The sequence below is a fragment of the Ixodes scapularis genome, unplaced genomic scaffold (genome assembly GCF_016920785.2).
Source record: "Ixodes scapularis isolate PalLabHiFi unplaced genomic scaffold, ASM1692078v2 PGA_scaffold6__148_contigs__length_123643588, whole genome shotgun sequence".
In the NCBI taxonomy this organism is placed as follows: Eukaryota; Metazoa; Arthropoda; class Arachnida; order Ixodida; family Ixodidae; genus Ixodes; species Ixodes scapularis.
The window spans coordinates 120492094-120516606 of NW_024609881.1; the positions used below are offsets into that span (position 1 = coordinate 120492094).

Here is a 24513-nt window from a genome sequence, read left to right on the forward strand (position 1 = left end):
CGCGTTGTGAATGAGAGAGATATAAATAAAGACCGAGAGAGAGAGAAAGTGAATGGGGAGAGAGAAAGAGTAACTGGTTGTTTTGGAAAGATTGGCAACCTTAAAAATGGCGCCGGCTACTTCATAATTTTTGTTCACGTTATCAATATAATTAATATTTGATTCAAGAAAGAAGAGGGTCAATTGTATTTTTAAGGACATCGCATTTTTCAGTTGCGCCTGCTTCTTAAATAACGTTTGAATTCATCAATCCTAAGAGTAATTTTACAACAAGATTTTTTTTTTTTTTTTTAGAGTGTAGATTGGGGATTTTGCGGTATTTGCAATATCAAATCTGCGACATTTATGAGAAATGGTCTCTGGTGACTTTGTCCGAATTATACCAGCAAGTCCATTGTGAAAGAATGATGCGTAAAGATGATGGAAATATATACGCTGATGGAAATGGTTTCAGCCAGGGCTAGCCGATAGATGGCGCCTGTGTGCCAGTGTGTTAAGTAGAGAGCCTAGATTGAAAAGAGAATTCATCTCAAACCATGGGGAGCGTTCGCAATTTAAAGGGATACTACAACGAAATTTCGGCGCCTATTTTATGGTCCATATGTGTTCAAAGGAGCAGTATCACATCGAACATACCAATATCTTGTTAAAAAAGTCACGAAAAGGAATTTTAAAACGAAATAAACGATTAGCAAAGAGCACCTGGTGGATGTCGCTAACGCCTCGTTTGTAATGCCCGTCTAGGAACCTTGAGAGCTAGTGACGGTGAGTGTCGCGCCTCCGGCCACGACGAGAAAAGTCCCTTTTGTGTGTTCCAGAAGTAGCCATTGTCCCCCTACCAGATTATAAAAGATTAACCCCTCACTCAATATTCGTACAAACGCAGCCGCTTCGGTGGCTGGAATGACTAAACCATCTCCTCGACGTCAGCCTCGCCGTAGCTTTGCTCGTCCCGAGACGAACTACGTCACAATTGCGTCGGATGTCACGTGCTCTAAGCTGGGTTTTGTCCGAGCGCTTGCTAGAGTGGGTCGTTTATAACAAAAAATACAGCCTACCAGGCTCGAAATACAAACGTGCGATTGTGATTTACGGATATTGTGGATCATATTCCGCCTATTTTTCGACACAACGGATATATTTCAAATTTCGTTGAAGTATCCCTTTAAAATGGCGGACACCTCCTGCTGCGACTGGTCGCCGGTGCGCAGGCGCTGCATTGTCACGTGGCGAGGAGGAAAACAGGAAAGCAGGAGGAAAGGCGGGGGCGTTTGCAGACGATCCGCGCGTTCGTCACCTCCTCGCACCTTGCAGACGCGGCTCACAAACCACGTGACCCCCGACCGAGGAGTTGGAGACTCTCTGTAATACAGGCTGTTAAGCGGCTGCAAGTTTACCGCAACGACCTCCATCACACTCGAACGCAAATGTGTGGCAAAAAGGATTAACGCGAGATACACAGGACAAGTAGAAGACAGGACAGGACAAACATACGAGTCGGTATTTCTTTATACAGTGCGAGTTTAGTCTGCCCAAGTATGGCGACGTCGTTACCCACTGTAGATAAGAGATCTAGCCGGTGCAGTACGACCGCTACTCCCTGGGATCTTCAGCGGGTACCGCGCAGTAGTGGTTACGCAAAAACTCACGATGGTACGATGTGATCACCCAGATCGAAACGGGCAGGGTGGGGACTGAACCTGGACAGGACAAGCGGTACTTTCAACGGTCGTTTGATGAAAAGATAAGTACAATGATAAAAAGTAAACCTGGAAAAAACAAAAACAAAAACAAAACAAAAAACACAAGAAAACGACGGATGATTTGGAAAGAGAAGAAGATATATAGTTGGAATTTTTTTAAGTTGTTAAAAATATAATTATTAAAATGAAGAATTAATAAAAATTAGCAAAAAAAACAAGTAATAAAATTTTTTTTTGGGATTTTGAGTTAATTGTTTATGTGATGTTTAATACACTGGGCCATCAACTTATATTATCTTTGCGAAAGTGTGACGGACGCAAATGTGTGAATCAGCATTTCGGGTGGCTTGGCACACCCCGGCGTGACGTACCTCGACCTGTCCGAGGTGTTCCGGTCCCGGGTGATCACGGTCGCCTTGGGCTGAGGGATGAAGGACCCGGTGTGCGGCGAACCCGACCTCGAGCTGTTGGCCGAGCTCTTGGGCGCTGCAAGGCCGGAGATCCCTGCGGCACGGAGAAACGAAACAAAGGGACCAGCATATTAGCGGACAGGGTTTAACCGCAATGGCGTAAAACGTCCGAGTTCGCGCGTCGAGCGAGACGCTCGTACGTTCGCAATTTTAGGGAAAAAACATCGTTTTTGCCCTAAAAACGATGTTTTTGCCCTAAACGCCGAGCAGAGACGGTATTATGAAACTCACACGTGGTTTAATGGGCCACACCTGTATAGGTTAATAGCTACGTGAAAAGACCTATTTTTTGTTTGTTGTACACACGGCGACACTGTTAGCGCGAACATGACATCGGCGCATTTTCGCATTTGACTCCTAAATAGTAATAGCGAGCACAAAATTTTATTGCTCACATTATAGAACTAAATGAGTTCTTTTCATAGCAAATAATAACTTGAATGACATGATGTAGAAAACCCGAGACTGTGGTAAAAGCAGGGAAACTTGGTCGAAGTAGAAAACAGGAAAAAAGAACGTCTCGTTTCTTTTTTTTTTTTTTTTTAATGACATTTCTTGGTTTTAAAGAGAAACACTGGAAAAACCGGCCATCGCTTGTTCGTGTTGACAGTGTCGCGCTCTGTACGTATGTATTTACTCTGTAACGTCTACCTACCTTGAACTATGACGTTTAATATCACTGGCTTAGAGTAGCAATATGACCTGTAACAAAAGTGTTCGTTTTTTTAACGATCACACGCAGGAGAATAACGGAAGGATCGTAGCAAATGACAACACTCAGAATACGATCAGGTTGGTTAGAAAACAAAAATGCAAAGTGCGGAAATACTGTAATATTGACTCTTTTCCCTTTGCTTATTGTCCTTGAGTGTTGAGGAGCGTTGGTCATTGGGTGGGGATTTATTTTTGAGGTTGCCAAGGTTAAAAGAAAGCAAAAAAAAAAAAAAAGGAAGAGGGATCTGACGGTTTTATTTTTGTTGACGTCAAAAAATAAATACGGGAGCTTGATTATGTTGACAAAGACCAGGGAGTACATAATGTGTCCCGCACAAAACACACATGTAATAATTTTGTTTCGATTTTATTGCTTTTATTGGTTCCCTTATTTTAATTTTTTACGTTCATTTTATATATTTTTTTTTTCGTAAAGTTTTGCGGAGAAACTGTATGATATTATTGGTAGTACATGACATGAAGTTATGTGACGTCGATTTTCTCCCCTAAATATTGCGGGGAAACAGGATCATCTTATTGGCCACGTCACATGACGTCACGTGACGTTTATTCCTCCGCTAAATTTAGCATGGAAACTGGATTGTGTAATGTTAACTCCCAGCGTGTCTCTCGCTCACGACGCTCGTTCACGACTCTTGTTCATGACTCTCGCTCATGACGATTTTTTCATAGAAAACGTCTGATAAAATACATTCTGTGTTAATTGTGCGTTGTTACTCAGTGAATCACCGTAATGCCATTTCTCTTTGTGGATTCAGAAGCAGAGCCTCGGCAGCTGTTCAGTTTTTATATTGGAACAGACAAGGACACGAGATAAAAGGGCTAGGGGCATGTCATCGAGATTGAGAGGATCGCTTCATGTGCAAAGAGCAGAAGCAGGACAGTCGGGTCAACAAAAACCCCGAAACATTTTGTTGGGAAACATTCAGATAAAAATATCAGAAGCTGAATCAAACTATAGTTGGTGACAGGCTAAAGGGGCAGTGAAGTCATATTTGGAAAAGGTCGTTTTTAATCTTATATTGTTTAAAAATATGTTAGTTCTCACATTTATCAAGTCCTATATTACAAAACCCCCCCGTTCATCTCAGGGCAAAAGAAAGGCATGTGGACTCTTTTTTTCTTGCGGACTACATTGTGTGGACCAATGAAAGCCCTAAAATACGCGCAGATTCCGAATGATTTTGTTACAGTTCGGTTCGGAGAGAGTCTGATAGGTAGACATTCGGATAAGACTCCTCTTTTTCTCCGCGGGCTAAGCCATCGCTTGCAACTCGCCGACAAGCGCCCCTCGTCGACCACTTCACTCGGAAGAAAATTCTTCCCAAAAAGGGCATGTCGCGATCTTTGAACACGCTTTTAACGAGGAAATAAGCTACGCACGATTATAATTTCGGGTTTGTTGGGATGTTTAGAGTGTCTAGATTGAGTTGTTACCCCAAAAGGACAATCTCAGAATCGACTTCAGTGCCTCTTTAAGAGTTTAGAAAACGCTCCTCCCACCTGTTCCCCCTTTAGCAGAGCGAATTCTGGAGAGGAGGTCGCCCCCTCTCCAGCGTTCACTCTGTTAAAGTGGAAAGAGGTGGGCGGAGCTTCCACTTTTCTCTTAGCCTCTTACCGACTACACAGAAAACGTAAAGGATAGTACCGCAAGATGTGCAATTCTGCTAATCCCCGAGTGCGGTTTCGTCCAGGTCAATCCGCTATTTATTTTCTCTCTCCTCCCCCAACGTATGCCAACGTATACAAGACATGTGATATACATATGACTACAAGATTAACGCAACTCGCGTAACATCATTAAGAAAATTACCCTACCGTGAATTGATAGAACCGAGCTTTATCGACATAAAATTGGCCTAAGTGCGCCGAGCGCTTGAAACTCTTGGTTTGGAGCGCTATGCCGCACGTATGCATACGCCTACATCAAAACGGAAACGCATAAAACACCCAATAAAATTAACGTAACGAGGATAAGTAATTGCCACAAACGCTGATATAGTTCTGTCGTTTTTCTTTGTAAGCTTACTGCCTGTTTCATGGCTCGGCACTCCAGCAACTGGTTTAATGATCGCAACATATTTTATCCTTGTTTTGTCTAAAGAAAGGCCGCAAAAGAAATGGGTTCTGGGCGACCGTATGTAAGCAACGCAAGACAGAAAAGAAAAAAAAAAACACAGCAATCACAAAAAAAAAACCGGCTAACTTAGACATCGCCGACAAAACGCCCCCTCCGAGGCCGCGTACAATGAACGGGTCGGGGAGACCTTCGCGGAACCCAAGTCACCCCTTCTCGGCTTTCGCGCGTTCCAACATGACATGAGGCACCGTCGATTAAAGACCTGTTCTCGGCTCTCTTACTTTTTTTTTCCTTTTTTTTTTTTTTTTTACAACACTCCGTTCATCGAATGAGTTGACAGTGCGGTGGAAGTATCGTGCCCGTTGGACCAGTCAAACGTTCATTTTTTTGCCACGTGATGACGACGCTCCAGCTTTTACCCAAGCGCACAAAGTGGGGTCACGTGGTACAAGGGACCGCGGCTCATTAGTCGAGCGAGCGCGTAGCCTTCACCGCACTGTCAACTTAGTGCCGGGCGAAATGCAGGTGGCGTCGGTCATGCTTAGGGCTTTTACCGGCGAACACATTCTGGTGGTGTTAAAGTAAGGGAGGGAAGGAAGGTTCGCGGAATTATGTTTTCCGTCTTATCTATAACCGTGACGTGCTTTCAAGGTGGTCGGCGTTTCTTAGAGTGTTTATTTTATTTATTTTTTTCGTTGCGCGTGAGTGGTGGGGGGTGGTGGGGGAGTGTCGCTTTGGTGTAATGGTCGGCAAAGTATAGTTAGTGTACCACAGTATCACTCATAAATAACCGCAAAGAGGGATACTTATACACCAACTCATGCTTACAAACAAACCGGAGCGCCTCTAGCGGCACGCCACCGGCGCCGCGCATGCGCAATGGGTTGTGGGCAAGCGTCGCGTCTCGCGTCCGCAAACCATTGGTATGTGATGTTGTCGGCGTCGATGTTAGTTTTAGGGCTCTTTTTCACGTTTAAATTGTTGATTCTACGTTTACCTAGCAAAGCATTGGTACTTTAGTGGTCTGGGCGAAATTAACGAGGCTCATTACACGGCAAAACTTGGCGTCAATGATGGGACGTGCGGCCATTCCTTCCGCGTGAACGTTGCAGAACGATCGCTAAAGCCTGATTCGGGTGAGATTCTGCTCGCTATTTACAGTCGTGAAGCCGCTGGGGCTGCCAAAGCGTGGACGGTAGCTGCGATGCCCGACGTTGATACTGAAAGTCGCAAGCGGAATCGGTCCAAGTTAATCAGGCAAAACAAATCGGTGATGGCAAGGATGAATATCTTGTATCATACTGTCTACACCGAGCCTACTTAACAACTTTCAAACTTATAAGTTTTTTCGAGGCCTGCACTTACTTCTTATCGCAACGTTTGGTCTACTGGCCGATGTTTTTTTTAATGAGCAGACGAAAGTTTGAACGAGTTTGAAAGAGCAGACGACAGTTTGAACGATCAGGTGGCCGTTTGAGCTTGAACACGCACTGAACGTAGTCTGCAGGTTGTCCGAACAACTTGACGGTTTTCCCGCGTTCATGTTGGAACAAAACAAATAAATCTGACGACCACAAGTATCCATGAATTCAACCAAGAGTGCTTCCCGCACAAACAATCGTTGTCCGACAGTATCTGGTTTTTCCTTTCCCCGGCACCCACGTTCTCGGATTTAATGAGCAGGCAGAAAACACGTAAAAACTGATCTTCGCACCTTTCCCGGCTCCTTTGGTACGGCCCCAGTCGCGGCGTTTTGACGGGAAGGCAGGTTTTAGCTTGGTTTCTTTCAAAACAACACACGAATGCACGTCCCGCATGCCGACTTCCGCCGACACCTACAAGACTGGAAGTGCGCCCGAAGCGCCATTATCGCGGCATGATGTAGCAGAGTTGCAGTGTGCAGTAAAGGCACCGAAGTGGATTACATTTGAGGCGCGCTATTGTATCTGGAAGGTACTTAGGGCCAAGTCGCAGGATAACTTAATCGCGGGATCTTATGAATTGTACAATGAGCTCTTTTCAGACCTTGTTTAGCGCTGTTTATTTTCGGTGTAGCGGCGAGAGGGAGGCTCTACCCACTTTGGAAGCGCGGTCTATAGACTACTTGTCTTATGTACTGTACTAAAACCATGCGGCCCCCTTTCCTGCGTGGTTCCCACACTCTTAGGAGTCTGGAGCGTCTGTTTTCCAGCGGAGCACTTGGGCGAGCCAATAGCCACAACCACAACGAATGGTGGAAATAAACAACAACAACAACAAGAACAATAACAACAAAAACAACAACAATAAGAACAAAAACAACAACGACAACAACAACAACAACAATAATAATAATAACAACAACAACAACAACAACAACAACAAAAATTTACAAAAAAAAAATATCTTTGCGCGGTGACATTGGGCACGGCGTTTCACCATGCTCAATGTCAAAGTGCAGACCTTTCTTGTGTTCTTTTTTTTAAGGTCTAAACATATTTTTAGTTCCGTCCTTCACCGAACGCCCTCCGTAGATTGCAGCGATTGGCTCTCCCAAATGCTGTGCGGAAAAGGAGGCTCTCCGTATTACTTAGAGTACATGCACTAAGAATTCTCCGCTATTTGTAGGTGACACAGTGTTGCGTGTTGTCGAGTTGTTCTCGGGGAGCGTGCGGTGCGTCACCCAGCGTCATAACTGGGAAGGTCGCCGACGGGTGGATTGAGCACGAGGACGAAGGACGGCGCTGAAACTACCCTGTCCCCTCAATGTGTGCGACGCCGCAGCACGACCGATAATTCAGGAGGCCCTCGGGCTCGCGTGACAGGGAACAGCACTGCACGAACAACTTAGCGTTCCGATGCATATACCTTCGACGAAACGCCGACATGCATGCTTTTCGTTCTTTATCGTACACCCTATACGAAATCTGGCGTGTTTTCACTCTGTCAATGACTTTGGTTGCAGACTTCAATAGAGCAGCTTGACAATTGTTCTCCGACCGTACAGATGTGGCAACTTGACCGACAGGAAAGCAATAGAAGTATTTCAACTGTGAACAAGAAATTGTAGTGTCAGCGCGTCCGCTTTCCTGCACAGTAGTCAGAGAGCTAATCGCAAAGATTTACGGAGGAACATGAAAACAACAACATTGAAGCCTGCGATGGGACAGTGAGCATTGCGATTGTCACGTTCACCTCGCTCTCATTGCAGACTTCACTGTGGAGTCGAAACCGAAACTTAGCTCTTTCGAAAGCGTTAGTCGGTGAGCGTCATCTGGGGATTTGCTCGTGCATTTTTTTTTCTTCATATTTCTTTATTTATAACATTAAAAGACTAGCAGGGTTATTTTAACGGTTCGAGCTGACAACATTAAAAATCCACCCTGTTTTTTTTTTCTCCTTTCTTTTTTTTTTTTGGAGGGGAAAGGGGGGGGGGGGGGGGGCTAGAGCAGCGGGGTAAAGACGGAAACAGAACGCGGCAAATCCTGAGCCCTGATGTCGGATGTTTCCAGAGAAAGAACGAGAAAGAGAGCGACAGAAGAGCGGAGAAAGAAAGCAGACGAAAGGTCTGCTTTCTTTGTGTTCGTTTTGTCGCGTCGAGTTGAAGTTGCTCGAGCACTCGTCGACTTTGTTTCTTCTGATGCAATGCACAATTCCGTTGTCTTCCTGCCAAAGTAAGCTAGAAAAGAACAAGGTACCGACTTTAACGGTGATGTTTATGTTCACGCTTTTGTCTTCGTGATTGGTCCCTTTGCGTTCTTATCAGCTAATCACGCATTCTGATCGGCTGAGGAGCGGGATGACTTGCGTTTTCTTAAGTTGTCAGTGCACACATTTCCAGCCTTCTTACATGGCGATCGCACGACACGAAGGATTAAGCCGCCATAGACCGATCCAATCCAACGAATGCAATTCCATGCAACCGTCTCTAATAAAATCCAATTCATTCGAGCCTAATCAATGCCCAATCTAATCTCGAATCTAATCCCAGCTTTTAGATGGGTCGGTTAGCGCGAACGCTCGATTGCTAAAGTTCCTCTCGACCGGTGAAAAGAAACACATGGCATGATTCACCGCGCAAACTCGCAGAGCACCATCGCAGAGCACCACCCGTCCGAGGTGTTGAAGGAACAGCGCGTCGACTTGGAGCCATAAACGGACGGAAGGCTCCTGGAGAAAACGGGCATGGCATGCGTGCATGCTTGCCCGAGGCTGCAGCTAGAGTGTGTACACTCTCGCCGCTGTGTACACAAGCACGGCTTTCTGCGTGATCAGCGTACACAGAAGACCAGACGCTGTATAGGGTTCGGGACGCTGGAGCGGCCCTCCCGCCGGATACGAGAATTTCAAATATTTGGGCAAATACTCGTTGTAAACCACCTCCCGCCCCTCCCCCGCCCCCCCCCCCCCCACCCCCCCCCCCCCCTCCCCCCCACCCAAGAAAAGAAAAAAAGAGGCACTATTAGGTTTTGAAAAGCGTGTCCGATCGTTTTAGTATAGGTGGCGCCTCCAGTAGCACAGATCAGGTATACATTCAACTGTTAGGGATGCCGCTTCTAAGTTGTTTCGTAACAGTTTATAAGCTGATGCAACAAACAAAACATATTATTGATAGCAGCCGTTGTAAAACAAATAGTGTGGGGCCACGATGTTTCTCCGATTGATTTAGAGTAAGCTTAACAAAACGTCTACTCCATAGTCAGAGCGTCAGGAGGTTCCTTCTTCAATATCCGATGGCGAATAAGCAAGCACCAAAAGACAAAACAAGGAGAAAAACAAAGAAAAATGCAAATACAAAGAACGCAACTCCAGCCCGGTAGGTGGCATCAGACGTGCCAGCTGGAAAACCATGAAGAATAGAAGGGTAGGAGAGGGCATGACGTCGACCGCGTAGCCTCCACAAGCCATGCTCCCTTGACGCCTCGCCTCTTTCTCATTTTCCTCCTCACTCTCCTCACTTACCATGCCAACGTGACCACATCACATGACCGTAGCTAGACTTCGTCTTGCTGTGGGGTACTAGAATACACCACAGTCTAGACCTCGACCTGATAAAACCTACCGGACGGAGCGCGCGCAAGCCTGCAAGGAGTCCTTCTACAATCAACCATCAATCTCACACGTGACATGTCACGCGCACCAATCGCCCGAGAGATCTGCGGTCACGCTGGGCACAAAATCGTTTAAACTTTTTATGAATAGGCTTCACCAATATTGCAACGTGCCCCCTCCTAGTACTTCTAACCTCCTTGTGGAAAACTGAGTAGCCAAAACGTCTGCTCCCACTTTTCAGCATGCATGGATGGATGAATGACTACGGATGAACCCTCTGAATCGGACGACTACTCACGACACCTATAGCCAGTGTTTTCAGGTGTTTCAACTTCTTGCACTGCCTGGTAGCCAGGGCACGAAGCTGTCAATTGGGGGCCTCAAAACGTGTTTATGAGGTCTGGGCGTTGATTAAAAGTTCTAACCCGAATATTCGGTACCCCTTAATCGATTAATTATTCGATTCATCGGTTTCGCATATTTACACGCATAATATATTAATGAGGACAAAATGACACGTCTTGCCTTTGCTTATTTTTCTGCTATTGTGATGAACAGCGCAAAGTATTATTTTCAATTAGAGTTCAACTTTGATGTCTTTTTGAGAACAGTCCAGAGAGAATTTCAGCCACTTTTTCCACTTGGGAATGCAGATAAGTTCTTTGATATACTCCGGCAGGAACGAGCTGTTTTGCTCGTCCACGATAGTCACTGCTGCGCTAAACAGACATTCGCTCGAAGTTGAAGTGATCGTGTGAGGCACAATCTTCTCGCCTTGCTGTGGGTTGCAAACATCGCCCCTGCAGCTTACATTACACTTAGAATTCATCTGAAGTTTACCCTTCATATTGGTGTACTCCTCCACGTCTGTAAGGTGTCTAATACTGAAACGGGTAAAAGTGGCGAAGGATACGGCACGACTCTTCCCTCTCGAAGAACTTATCCGTTTAAATTTAGCGTTGCTCATGTGTCCCCGACCAAAACCAACTGTAGGTGAGGACACGTAGAAGACGGCAATAATTGTTTACCCCAAGTTCCCGAGTAAAAGAAAACAAAAAGTAAAATCTATTTTGTGCTTTCGACTACTGTGGTCTCCGCAATTTTCGGGGGGTGCCCGGCGATTTTATTCGAGGGAATATAGACGGCATTCGGCGTGAGCCGAGGAAAGGCCACACCGGGCCCTGCGGCTGCCGACAGGTCCCCCCGCTCAACGGCTCAACCCCGCTCGCGATGTAGACGCGTCGTCCTCCCTCTTTGTGTTCTCGCTAGTTTGAAGGGAAGCTCAGTCGGGGGAGTGTCCGAAATTGGCCCCGTGAATATCGGGTCAATTGTCAAACACGTCGCGCGCGGCTCGTTCGTCGGCTTTGGGAGGAAAGAGAACGTCGCTGGCATCAATCTTGGTGACTTTAGACATACACAAAAAATGCATGACCAAACTCACTTGGCCACCCCAAGACTCGAATAAAATCTCTGGTCATTTCTTTTTTTTTTTTTTTTTTTTTTTATGCGAAAGCATTAATTGTCCCATGGAGCGAGCTGGCGTCATCAGTTTGAAGCGCGAAAACGGCAGATAGTTTCCTTCGGTTCCATTGGCTGGCGCGCGTCGACGGGGCTCCCATTGGCCGCTGCGCTCGTCAGTTTCCATGGGCCACTCACCCGATGGTGCTGTGTGTCCATCAGTGCGCCGTTAACACGGAGCGTCCAAGCTCACCAGGGGAGCACGCACGCTGACCGGCGACGAAAAGTACGCAGCAGACGAAACAGGGAGCGGACGAGCGGCTTGCATGCTTTCGCATTCACAACTCATAAAAAGTGCTTAAGTGTACCTCGAGTTTTTTTTTTTTTTATCTAAGTTTGCTAGATGAGGAAAGCATATAATGTTTTTTCTTGTTTCGTTTTGGTTTGTCACAATTCAATCAAATAACCGGTTGAAGAAATGTATCGCAATTAAAGCATTAATCGATTCATCGGAAGGTTAATCGATCAATCGCCCAGCCCTATATATAGGAACATGAATGTTTCGGAGTGGCTCTCTCCAACGAGACCAAATGGAGTTTCCGCAGCCACAGAGTTTCAGAAATTTGGCTGTAGTTCGTTTCGTGCCGAGTTCGTCAGGAACGGGGCGGCTCGGAAACCCCATCAGCGGAGATGAGATGTGACACATCTGGGGCTGATGACACACGTATGCGGACTTGTTTTCAAGTCACGTGACGAAGTAATGACTAAGCGACGAGGTGACTAACGACTCATCCGTTGCCTTGAGCACATCCTGGGCTGTCTACACGTAGACAAAGACGCATCGGGGATGTGAACCCTAAGCAGAAACCGTTGCATCCAAGCGACAATTGACGAAAACGTGAAGACGCTCAGGTTCAAGATTACATAATAAGAGGTCACATGTCCTGTGTGAGCTCAGAGTCTTAACGGTTCTAAAAATATCACATTTTACAAAACTAAACTCCTGCGCACCAAAAAAAAAAAAAGAAAACGAAATAGCGAAAGGAATTTTGACATTAAAGAACGATGTTAGGGGTTCTTATTTCGCCCGAACAATGAGGAAACAAAATCTGTTTTCTGAGCACTGATACTGCGCTATAATTTACCTCATCAAGTGTCTTTTAGATGTTTTTGTCTTTTCTTGCCCATTACGACATTACTGTTGAGAGTGATATTTATATGTTTACGGCGTGTTCGGCGAACATATTCATGGTTTTCTGAGCATCTGTTATTGGTCACAGTTGCGTCCTGATCACCTCCATCGCAGTCTTAGCTGTAGGACTGATGTAGTATTATGAAATAAATGAATCACTTAAGACACTTGGTGCGAAACGTTAATTTAGCGTAACCGATATGCATAGCAGATTCGTTCAACCCGGTAGTGTAATTGAATCATGGAACTTGAACACTCGATCGTGGCTGCTCAATATTACGCACGGTAGACAAGAAAAAAAGAAATAGAAAGGGACTGCCACTGCATTAGACATGCGGGGAATTCGAGGCGTCGGGACCTTCAGTTGTCCTTGGAGTCGGGCTGGCGTTGACACACGGTCGCCCAGACGACGCATCAAAAGTCGGCAGCGTCGGGACGATATGCTTTTTTGGGACCGGCTTAATCAGACGCGGAGCTCGACGTCGTTCGTCACGGTGGTGGCGCGCGACACATCGTGCTTGCGGCAACATGGCCGCGCCCATGCGGAGAACGCCTGGCGACGAGGGATTCCCGGAGTGCCTCCGGTTAGTGTCAACTTCGGTTATCAGCGCGCCGCCAGGGCCACATAGCAAAGAGCTGCGGCACTGCACTACGGATAAACTCTCGTACATGCTAAAAACAACAACAACAACAACAACACGATGTTTGTTGGAGACATGATGAGAGAAGTATGTGCGGTCAGGCCTCGAGCATGTATATGCATGTTTCGAACATGTCTGCTCTGCAGGCTGTCTTTTGTGTGATCTGTGTGTTCGTGGCTTTAGAGTATCGGCACTCCACGATTATGCTGTGTGCGCCGCAATTTGCGCACAAACACACGCACACGCAGACAGAAGACATCACACGAGATGAAACGCGTTTAAAACTATGGTTAGCAATCTTGGAAAAGTCGAGGGATCGATTCCACAACAAAATTTGCTGTCCTAATTTCAGGCCGACATTTCTTTTTCGTCTGAAAGCAAGCAACGTAAAGCAAACAAAATAAGACGAAAAAAAACATTTTTTTTTTTGAGGGGGGGGGGGGTGTATAATTTGTTTTTGCAGTTTCATTAAGAAAGAGAGAAGGAATTAGACGCCAACTTGATATAAATCAGCCGTCGGGTCATAGTTACTATAACCTATTCAATTAGAGTAACTAAGACGTGACAGCCGCAACGAGCCATAGTAACTCTCAAGTTAAAAATGAAATAACAAAAATAGATGATTGAACGCAGCAGGCTGCGACGCAAACTGAAGAAGCAAATTACGCGTGCAAAAAGTTCTACGGTTCGTGATCCAAATTGCCAGCCACTATAAGTGGCGCGCCGACCAGCGATGTGACAATAAGCGGAGGCGACACTCAAGTGGTCGTTGGCGGTTGACGTGTGCGTGAATTATGACGCGGTTCGAACACTTTCGCACTGCGCGTTTTTATAAAATTTGTTCTATATTTTGTTTTTCTTTGTCCGTGGTGGTTTTGACGAAGGCACTTGCCCTTGCTGTTCGAGCATGGGTATAAGTATAAGGCGGGGTATAAGTATAAGGCGGGAAATTTCGGTCGAGTGGGGGACCGTGGCGCCCACCCACACTGCATGCGTTGAGAGATACAGGGCATGGCAGAAAGAGAGGGAGCATTGGGAAGAGGCGACGTGCTCGAAAAGTTGTAACGAGCGTGAGATCACAGTAGAGGAAGTCTACCCTCTAATGTTCTCACACCTCACAAAAAAAAAAAAAAAAATGGTGGAGAAAAAGGGGGGGGGGGGGGGGGTTGCGAAGGGCACGATTGGCAAGAAGGTTGTAAAGTTAATGCACTCCTTTTGGAAACAAAGATCGTTATATGTACAACAAAAATAAAAAGATTGTAGAGAAAGACAGACGAAAAGCTACGTCTGACGCATTCCAAAATCGAACTGATCTTCTCGTTTTTATTTGCACGCGATCATCTTCTTCTTTTCTCAGTGGCTATCGCCACATAGCCCCCCTTTGGAGACGGAGTCGTCCCAGTGAACTGTCCTGGAGTGTTTGATGCGGGTCACGTGTGCTACTGTTGAGCTCGAGGTGGCTTGCACGCTGGGAAGATCGGTCGGCTGAGCGATCGTATCGCTCTCAACAAATGCTGGCTTGAGGCGGTCAACGGACACGACCGTGTCGCGGACATTAACTCGCAGCGTGAATGTTTTTTCGCCACGTGCCACGACGAGGTGGGGACCAGTGTAAGGTTGCTGGAGCGAACGGCGGACGCTGTCGACGCGCAAAAACACGTAGCCACTGTTGTGCAGGTCGCGATGGAAGAAAGGAGGCTTGCTCTGGCGTGTCCGCGTCGGTGTAGCGCGCACGTCACCGAACAGACGGGCTAAGTCTTCCGCGTAAGGCAATCCTGCAGTCATCGTAGGGCCGCCGTGGGTCGGAGTGGTAGGGCTGACCAATTCAGCTGGGAGGCGCAGCGATGTTCCATAAACTAGATGTGATGCGGCACATCCGAGGTCTTCCTTTATGGCTGTGGTGCGCAACCCTAGGAGGACGATGGGTAGAGACGTGGCCCACTTATCTGGTGTGGCGTGGGCCATGAGGGAGGCCTTGAGATGGCGATGGAACCGCTCAACCAAACCATTTGCCTGCGGGTGGTAGGCTGTGGTCTTCAAGTGAGCGATGCCAAGAAGAGTTGTCAAGCTTCGGAAAAGGGCCGATTCGAATTGGCGTCCGCGATCGGTCACGATTTCGGCGGGAACCCCAAAGCGGGAGATCCAGGTGGACAGAAGCGCAGAGGCGACAGTCTCGGCAGTGGTGTCTTTGATGGGACAAGCCTCCGGCCAGCGCGTGAACCTGTCGATGACGGTTAGGAGGTACCGGTAGCCCTGCGATGACGGTAGGGGTCCGATGAGGTCCACGTGAATGCTGGCAAAGCGCGTGTCGGGGAGTGCAAACTTTGCCAGAGGCGTGATGGTGTGCCGGGACACCTTACTCTGCTGACAAGCAATGCACGCTCGTGCCCACGCGAGGACATCAGTGTTCATCCCAGGCCAGACAAAGCGTTCCGCGATTGAGAAGCGCGGATGCCTGGGTGTGAGAGTGCATGAAGGTTGTTGAACATCTGACGCCGAAGTGGCAAGGGCAGATAAGGCAGTTTCCGTCCGGTCGCCGGGTCGACGTCGCAAACGATGTCTGTGCCCAAGTCGGAGAAGTAAACGTCCTCAAGATGGAGAGAGGAGGTTGGGGAAGAGCGAAGGTTGCGGAGCTCTTCGTCACTCTCCTGTAGAGCAGGGAGTTGTCTAAGGTCACACCCGCGGTACTGAACTGCGGAGACGCGGCTGAGGGTGTCGGCGGGGATGTTGTGGACGCCCTTGATATGCTGAATGTCGGTAGAAAATTCAGCTAGGAATGCCAAGTGTCGCGTCTCTCTCGGAGAGTATGTGGCCTTAGATGATCTGAAGGCATTGGTTAGTGGCTTGTGATCTGTGAAGATCACAAACGATCGTCCTTCCAGGAAGAATCTGAAGTGCTTGATGGTAAGGTAAGCCGCGAGGAGTTCACGGCCGAAGGCACTATATCGTTGCTCGGTTGGTGTAAGTTTCTTGGAGAAGAAACCAAGCGGGAGCCACTCGCTGTTGATGCGTTGTTGCAGCACCCCTCCTACTGCGTATCCAGAGGCATCAACCATCACGCTCGTGGGGGCATCGTGCTCTGGATGAACTAAGAGGGTAGCAGAAGCGAGACGCTCCTTGATGGTAGTGAAAGCGTTGTCTGCAGCGTCAGGCCAGTCAACAGTGGCTGTTGTACCCTTCGTAGTTTGAAGGAGCGCTTCTAGGGGACGCAATATTGCCGCGCAACCTGGGATGAACCGCCCGTAGTAATTCACCAGGCCCAGAAAACGGCGGAGCTGGCGGAGCGATTCTGGACGTGGGAAATCGGTGATCGCTTTCACTTTGTCGGGAAGAGGTCGGATGCCATTGGAGTCTACCACGTGGCCCAGGAATTCCAAGGACGGGACGCCGAACGCACATTTTTCTGCGTTGATGATCAGGCCATGTTCAGCGAAACGCTCGAATACTAGGCGCAGGTGGCGTAGATGTTCCTCCGGCGACGAGCTGGCGACAAGAACGTCATCGACGTAGGCGAAAACGAAAGGTAGGATCGGCACTGACTGCGTCAGCAGCCGGCAAGACTTGGTCTTGATCGGCGCCGCTGGTCCCATCCTGATCCTCGTCATCACCGGTCATGAGGAGGCGGGAGAGCTCGTCACTGGGCGTTTGGCCGAGGCAGCTGAGGACAGGGCTTAGCAGGAGGCAGTCTTCGAGCCGCGGCGCGTGCTCCCAGCCGCTCGGAGAGGGGCTGAAGTGCGTGAAGACCGCCGCCGGGGGTTCGTTAGGGTCTAGGAGGGCAATCATGTCGCTCGGGGTGTCGTCAGCCTCGCAATCCACGATAGAGTGAGGCACCTGACGTTGCGTTCTCCTGGCCTCGTCGGAGAGCGAGCTCGTGGAGGAGCCCGACGACTGGTAGCCAGACGCTACCTTCCGAGGTCTCTTGGCTCTGGGCGGCCCGGCCTTGCGAGTTACCCTCCGTAGTAGGTCCGGACGGTCCCCTCACAAAGGACTCGTTTCGGAATGCGTGGATGCCGCTGCTCGTAGTGTTACCCCGCGTTGAGCTGCTGTACTGCGCCATCACCCTGTCGTGGGGGCTCACTTTGCGGAATCCGTACAAGTTCAGCTGCCTGATGAAGCTCCTCATATTGCTCGTCTTGAAGATCTCTTGCTGTTCGTACATGTAGCTGGACTGGAAGTTGGCGTAGTCGATCACCACGGCCTTGCCGTCGACCGACCAGCTAGTAGCGCCGGGTCACCAATGTAGAGAAAGACAGACGAAAAGCTACGTCTGACGCATTCCAAAATCGAACTGATCTTTTCGTTTTTATTTGCACGCGATCTTCTTCTTCTTTTCTCAGTGGCTGTCGCCACAAGATAAAGAATATTCACGCCTTTTTTTAAGATTTTCGTTTATTTGTTTTATGCCTGAGTAAAAAAGAAAGAAGAAAGACGTATTTTTAACCCTTTCGGTAGGATAGTTTATCGATCTTGACGAACCAGAAATACGTTCTAAAGAGAATAAATCAATTTGTCCACGCTGGCATAAAAGGGGGTTCGAGGAGCCGTTTATGCAAATTTGTTTTAGAGTCATTTTAGAAAGTACATACAAGATGCCAAGTTTGGGAATAAAAGAAATAGTTCGCAGTGTCCACGAATGAAAAGAAAAGACGGTACATACAGTTTTTGTAACGTTCAACGTTGTACAGCTCGTCTATAACGGAAAAGTTTATGTTTTTCTTTTATAAATGGTCTGCATCAAGATGCAGGATATTAAATCTGGTTGCACGTGCTAATAAAGAGATCCCTCTTAGCTCGCCCTAAGCGTAGAGTTTCTCGTGGATTCAGCAACTCAGCCACCACTGTGGTCAGCTGTGCTGATGCATTATATTGTTATAAGATGCCATATATATTACATTCATCTTTACTACGTAATTTTTACATGAAAGTGAACTTGAGATAAACAAAAATTACAATGGTACCTTTAATAAAATAAACCTTTGCCCTTAAAAAAATAAAAGAAGCGTTTTGCAATTAGCGGCAGGTCGTATATTTGTATGCTCTCTTAGATAAGAAGATATCAACCTACAGATTGTCCAAGCACCTCTGAAAATGGAACTGGTGTTAGCAGTCAAGAGGCGCGCTCACAATTCCTCTTAGCGCCATTTTTTTTTTTGTCATGTAAACACCATAAGATCTATCGGTCACAGCTACCTCTAGGCTGCCGATGCTGTTTCACCAATCGAGTATGCTATCTTGTTCAAGGGGCTTTGCAACGATATTACAGCGAACTAGAGGAGGGGTGAGATCAGGCGCCGACGCGCGCCACGCATTGCTGTGAAGCGGCGAGCTTGGAAAGGTCCCGGATGTACGCAGTGGCGCTGTGGTAGCATGGGCTGGAGGATCCGTGCGTTCTGAGGGCCTACGGCGAGCAGGTTGGGCTTGGCGATTTGGCAGCGCGAACTGGCCCCCGTTCAGATCTTTCCCCATTGTTTTCTGTCGCTTATGCCGATTGAAGTGTAATACCGAATTGACTATACGACGGCAAAAACGACGACGACGAGAGTAGCGCAGTAAACGCTATCCGATGCATGCATGCGCTACAGCCCATTACAGCCCATGCTTTAGTGGCGCCCTCTCGTGCCGTCAACACAAAGTGCGGCAGCTGTGAGCGCTTGCTGAGCTGACTACCCTTCCTCTAGTTCACTTTAACGATATTCAGTTGGAATGTTTTTTTCACTTTACGTGAACTTACTGCCACCAGTGGGACCCAAGTTCGCACGCAACGCCATTGACCGAGAAACCTGTATGTTGCGGGGTGCTTTCAAGGAGAAAAGCGAGCGTTCTTTTTCAATAACCATGATGACGTAGCCTGGAGGTCGCATGCATTGTCGGCATAGTCCCGCAGTGACGATATTTGAATGCGGCTCGTAGATTGGACCCGAGCACTGCGTGAGCACGCGATTTGGGCTCGCGATAATCAATAGCTCCACAAGCATTCGGGTGGTGGCCCTGCCCAATCGCTGCAATGACAAAAATAGCCGAACCATAACTATCTAGAACTCAGCGCGTGTTCTGCGCTTTGCCAACTCTAGCGTGTGGCTATGAGAAACGTTGGAGGCATACTATCGGCTCCAAATCACGTGGCCGCTTGTTCTGGCTGCAAATTGAAAGAACAAGCGCTGATCGTTTTTTTCTCCTGCGATTATTGTTGCAAGGAAAGAAATTCTAACGAGCTTTTCATGGGTTAGAAACATCAGGGATTCATTCTAATCGGTATCTGCGCAAAGTACAAAAGTCGTTGTAGAGTCCCTTTAAAAAAATAACAAACCAAACATTGGATGAAAAAAAAAAAAAAAACAATGCTGGAGATTTAGGCGAGACGCTACAATCCCTACAACACTACTCGTAAGGCGATATCTTGAATGGACGGCCGTATTTTTGGAAAAAGAGGTTGAAATTGAACGAGGCCGACGAGGCGCGTGACGTCAAGATATCTCGTTTCCTCCTCTCTTCGCTTCGCCGCCTCAAAGCGGCGAGGCGGAGAAGACGCGAGGCCGTTCCCTCTCTTTCTCGGAGAAACATGACGTAAACATATCTGTCATATGCGCCTCCTTTTGTTGAGAAATACGGTCATCCGTTCGAGATATCGCTGTATGAGTGATGTTTTGGTGTTAGTAGCGTATGGTGTCACGTTTTTGCTGCAGTGTTTTGTGGAATCCAGATTCCGGTTCAACATCCTTTTAACGATTGGGAGTGACTTGGCAAAACCGTGCAGTGTTGAAAGTATTTGTTACGAGTCAGGATCGTCATTGGCATTTCCCGCACTCTAAAACAAAGGGTACGTGAGTTCACTTTCCGGCGGGACAAGTAGACAACCAATCACGGCAATAAATAGAAAGATCCCATGGAATGAAAAAGCTCCAGCGATAATCCCAACGAATGACAATACGATAAGACGCGATGTACGCAAGCATGACGTTTCGGTTGTTCTCTTCCACTGCCGACACCGTATTTTTCACATCTAATCGTGTTCTTCAACCTCCACTGGAATTCGAATCCTTCTATTGTTCGTCAACGTGCTTAGCTATGTCCGTGTTTTGACGGGAAAGTGAGCTTAAAGTTCGTAAATAGGAGCCTCCTACAAGTAGCGATGACATTCGTTGAAGCGCGGACTGCGTGACGGTGCAGGTTTTAGGAAGCGAACGGCGGCGCACATCAGAGGACTGAGTTGAATAACGCCATTTTTTTCCAGAAGAACGTGCTTTGTCTTTTGTATTGGTTGTCGTTACTCGTAAAAAGAAGTATCAAGAGACATTAAGTGAATTTACAGATGCTTTTCTAAAAGTGATATGTGTCCGCCAGATTACCCTGACAAGTTCATTACGGTTCACGTGACTCAAAGTGAGTATTGCCTGGGGTGATTACGCGGGCCCTGAAACTCCGATGGAGTGCCATACCCTGCAACACACAGCGACCCCAATCCATACTCTTTCCACTTCCTGGGTTCGCGCGAACCGATTGGGGTTCGGGCAGTCTTTTATCCGTTACAACGACCGCCGCTCGTTAGGGCCCCGGTGTGCGGCTTCCCCGCTTTTTCCGAGACGATGATCGCGACGTGACAACGAGATAAGGTCGCACTCAATGACCGCACGGATTTGCTCGGCCGACTTTAAGCTCACCAGGCGGCTCGGAAACTTTAGCGGGGATACCATGGCGGAAGCGGTTTGTAAACCGTAAACGATGCCGCGGTGGAGAAAAGCGTGACATCTCGATTTCGTGGCTTATACCTCGCGGATTCTTCAACCGTAACGTCGATTGTTCCGCGAGGTTTCTTGCGTTACTTTCGAAAATGTGGCGCCCTCCTAACGGACTTGTTTTCTGTTAGATGCTAATGGTCTGAAAGTCCCCAAAGTACAGTCCTAAAAAGAAGAGAAAAAAAAAAGAAAAAAGGGGTTGGTTAAAAAAAATTGCTTTTCACTGAAATTGTGGAAAACTTGCGCCCCCCAAATAAATAAAGCGCGTATGAAAAAAAAAAATTGACTTTTTAGTTAAGCGTTGTTGCGAGGTGGATGAATATTATGCGCGTTCTCTTTATCTTTATGCAGCTAACTTCTTAAATATTTTTCGCACGAATAGCTTTATTCTGAAGTTTAGTAATTTATTTATATGTACCATGCTATACTTTCAAAAGAAACAACATACACTCGCAGAAAAAAAAAAAAAACGCGAATGAACTTGCCTGCAGAACACAAAGACATCCATCCAATCACGTCGTACAACAGAAGGGCTATGCTTTGCAAAATAACTATTGGAGTAAAAAAAATACATTTGGAAATTATTAAAACTAACACCTAACGCCAAAATGATTTCTACAAGCCCGCGGACTGACACACGCATGTAACTCGTAGGATGAAATTTGGCGGGTAAAGTTAAATTTAATAATTGCCTCCAATAAATCTTCCTAATAGTTATTTCTTATTTGGTATATGTCTTAACAGCCTCTGATGAAGAAGACAATTACGCATATGAAGAAGAAGTGTACTAAAGCAACGTTGTAAGTCGGCTAGCACATGTTTTGTTCTGTTTTGTACTTTCTTGGCTCGTTTCAGTAAGACCAAACTGACCTTTCACCAAACAATTTATGAACGTCACCCCTCGTTTGTTCCCTTTCCTGCGCAGATCGCATTTTTCAGATTCCATCCTATTCTGAGCTTCATCATTCGCTGGGGAACCTCGTATTCTCTGCCGTGATTGGCTGTCTCCGTGTTGTGCAGAAAAGTGAACTCAAGGCGTTCTTTTTTTAGAGTGTACGGGTGAGTAGGTCGTAACTAGATTCTGCACATCCGGGCTATTTATCCGAAGCGCTCGTCTGCCTCGACGAACAGAGGTTAGCTGCAAAACGAGTCGGACGCACCTGTGCATGTCCCTGCCCTGAAAGACACACGACGCGCAAACTCACAAAGAAGCGGAGGTATCCAGGTCTTGAATTACGACTCCTCGTGGTACGGTCTGGTTAAAAGTAGGGGATGTCGCGAATTTTCGTCGAATCCGAGGTTCGACTAGATCGGCGAACCTTCGACCTTTATGCAAAGTTCGACGAAGTTCGACTTGTGGACAGTGTTGCCCAACTTCTACACAAAGATTTTGAATTTTGGGAAACAAAAATATTAGAAAGTAGTTCATTTTATAATTATTATAATGGTAACCAAAGTTTACACTATATAAAAACAAAAAAAAAATACTTTTATTGTTGAACAAAAAAAAAAAAAAAAAAGGAAAGGAAAGATAAAGAGCGCAAAAGATGAAAGGCAAGTGGAAGGCGTACGCAAACACATCGCTGATTTACAACTGAAATTTCACTTCTGCACGATACAGCAAATAAAGCGTCCAGCTCGCAGGTTTACTCGCTGTATCGTGCAAAAGTAGACTTTCAGTTGTAAGTCAGCGCTGCGTTTGTGTACTGCTTCCACTTGTCTCTTGTTTATTTATTTGAAAATTCCGTCAGTCTCAAAAGAGACTTTAACGGGAAAGGACAGACAATACGAGAAAATTCCATGCATAATAACTGGCACTTCAAGGTCAAAACATACACATAAACGCTATTGAGCAAGACACTCTCTTCCGCCTTTTACGCTTGTTTTTCCACCAACTGGCCCAACTACACACCTTGTTGCACTTTTAATGCCTTCGTTAGCAACGCGAACCAGTGAACCAATCCATCAAACAAATATTGCCCTTTTCCCCCGCCAGGTGGTGTCAGCTCGTTTCCAAATTTTCGCGCATGCGCACGAAAGTCTTAAGCCGAACTTCTGTCGAAGACCGCGTTGGAAGTTCGAGCAAGTCGAACTTGGTCGAACTTGAACCTCGGCAGGTTCGCGTCGCCTTGTGCGGGGTAAAACGAGTCAAGGACATAAAGGCGCTCATACGAGAATCTGATCTGATTTTGTTTCTCGGTCACGTCTGTCAGCGCGTGCAGAGCGGGGCACAGTGCCGACGAACAAACGATCTCCCGTTTCCTTTTTCTTGTGTTTTGTTTCCTCTGTTGCGCAACTGCAACAATGCCTCCGAGCTGGACGCTGGAACTTCAGGACGTGGCTCCGTGGCTTGGGACTCGACGTTGTAAAGAGGCGTGGCTATGAACGTTATCACTGCTATCAGTCTTGCAAATATGTTGGCCCCCAGTTTGAAGAGTCATTACTTACGGAAAGATAAAGCCCGAAAAACAGCGGAACATAAATATCTTCCCGAATTTAACTCTGACCATTATCCGATGAAGGAAGAACACGCTTTTACTTCGGCTAGGTTATCCTGGTACTCTGAGCCCCTTTCTAGAGCAGCGACGCAAGCGCGATGCTTCGTTTCACCTCAAAGTGTACTGCAGCGGACGATACAAGTCACTCCATTCAATCCGGCGTTTCCCGTGACTTCAAGTTTCGCGCGTTGTAGCGTTCCTTTTTTTTTTTTAATTTTTACGAAGGCGCAACACTTGCACGCCATTACATTTGCTTTCCTTACTTGAAGCGTCTTTTGAGCCGCCTTGCTAGAAACCGCGTCTCAGCTGAGACTGGGGGGAGGAAAGCGCTGCCAAAGCGAGCGCACGAGCTGAGCGGGACTCTCAAGACGCTCGCACCCCGCAGCCATCGCAGTGTTTCCTTTCACCTCTCAGCTGAGACTCCGTGAAAGAAAGCACTGCCGAAGCTAGCGCACGAGCGGATTGCCACATGAAGTCGAGTTTCAGGCGCTCCCCAGGCCTTGGCAGGCTTGATCTACGGTACGAACTTTATCTTTCACCGCAAATACACGTGGTGAATGGAAAGCCGGAGAAAAATCTGCAGAAATGCAGCTTGAAAAAGCTCTACCCCCCCCCCCCCCCCCCCCCGCCCGCCTCCCACTGAGCAGCTACGACGGAGTGCATATAATACTGTGGTAAAAAAAGCGAAAATCAAGCGAACAAATTGATGATTTGGCTGTTTGGCAATTGCAAAATATCTATGTTTTTCACAAAATATTCGTTCAGTATAGACGGTAAAGCAAAACTATTTTTTTTCCATAGTTGGTCCTGTATTTCGGAATTCGCCAGGGCTGGTGATTTCTCGATGAATAATAATCGTGTTTTTTTTCTGTTAAATCAGACAGTTGAAGAATTATTTTTGAGCGTCACAATACCGGATATTTATACGCCATCGTTAAACGATGGTTATAGATTTGGTGTATATGGATAATA

At 47.0% G+C, this 24513-nt stretch overlaps 1 protein-coding gene across 4 annotated transcripts in view; it reads right to left on the reverse strand.

Moving 5' to 3' along the window:
- The window catches only part of LOC8040291 (neuron navigator 2), a 183827-nt gene that overhangs the window by 139356 nt on the left and 19958 nt on the right, over window positions 1-24513 (reverse strand). For all 4 annotated transcript variants that reach the window (XM_029988505.4, XM_029988504.4, XM_029988503.4 and 1 more), the window contains exon 2: window positions 2075-2207. In XM_029988505.4, coding sequence (XP_029844365.3) covers window positions 2075-2207 — 133 coding nt within the window. The remainder of the gene's footprint in view (window positions 1-2074; window positions 2208-24513) is intronic.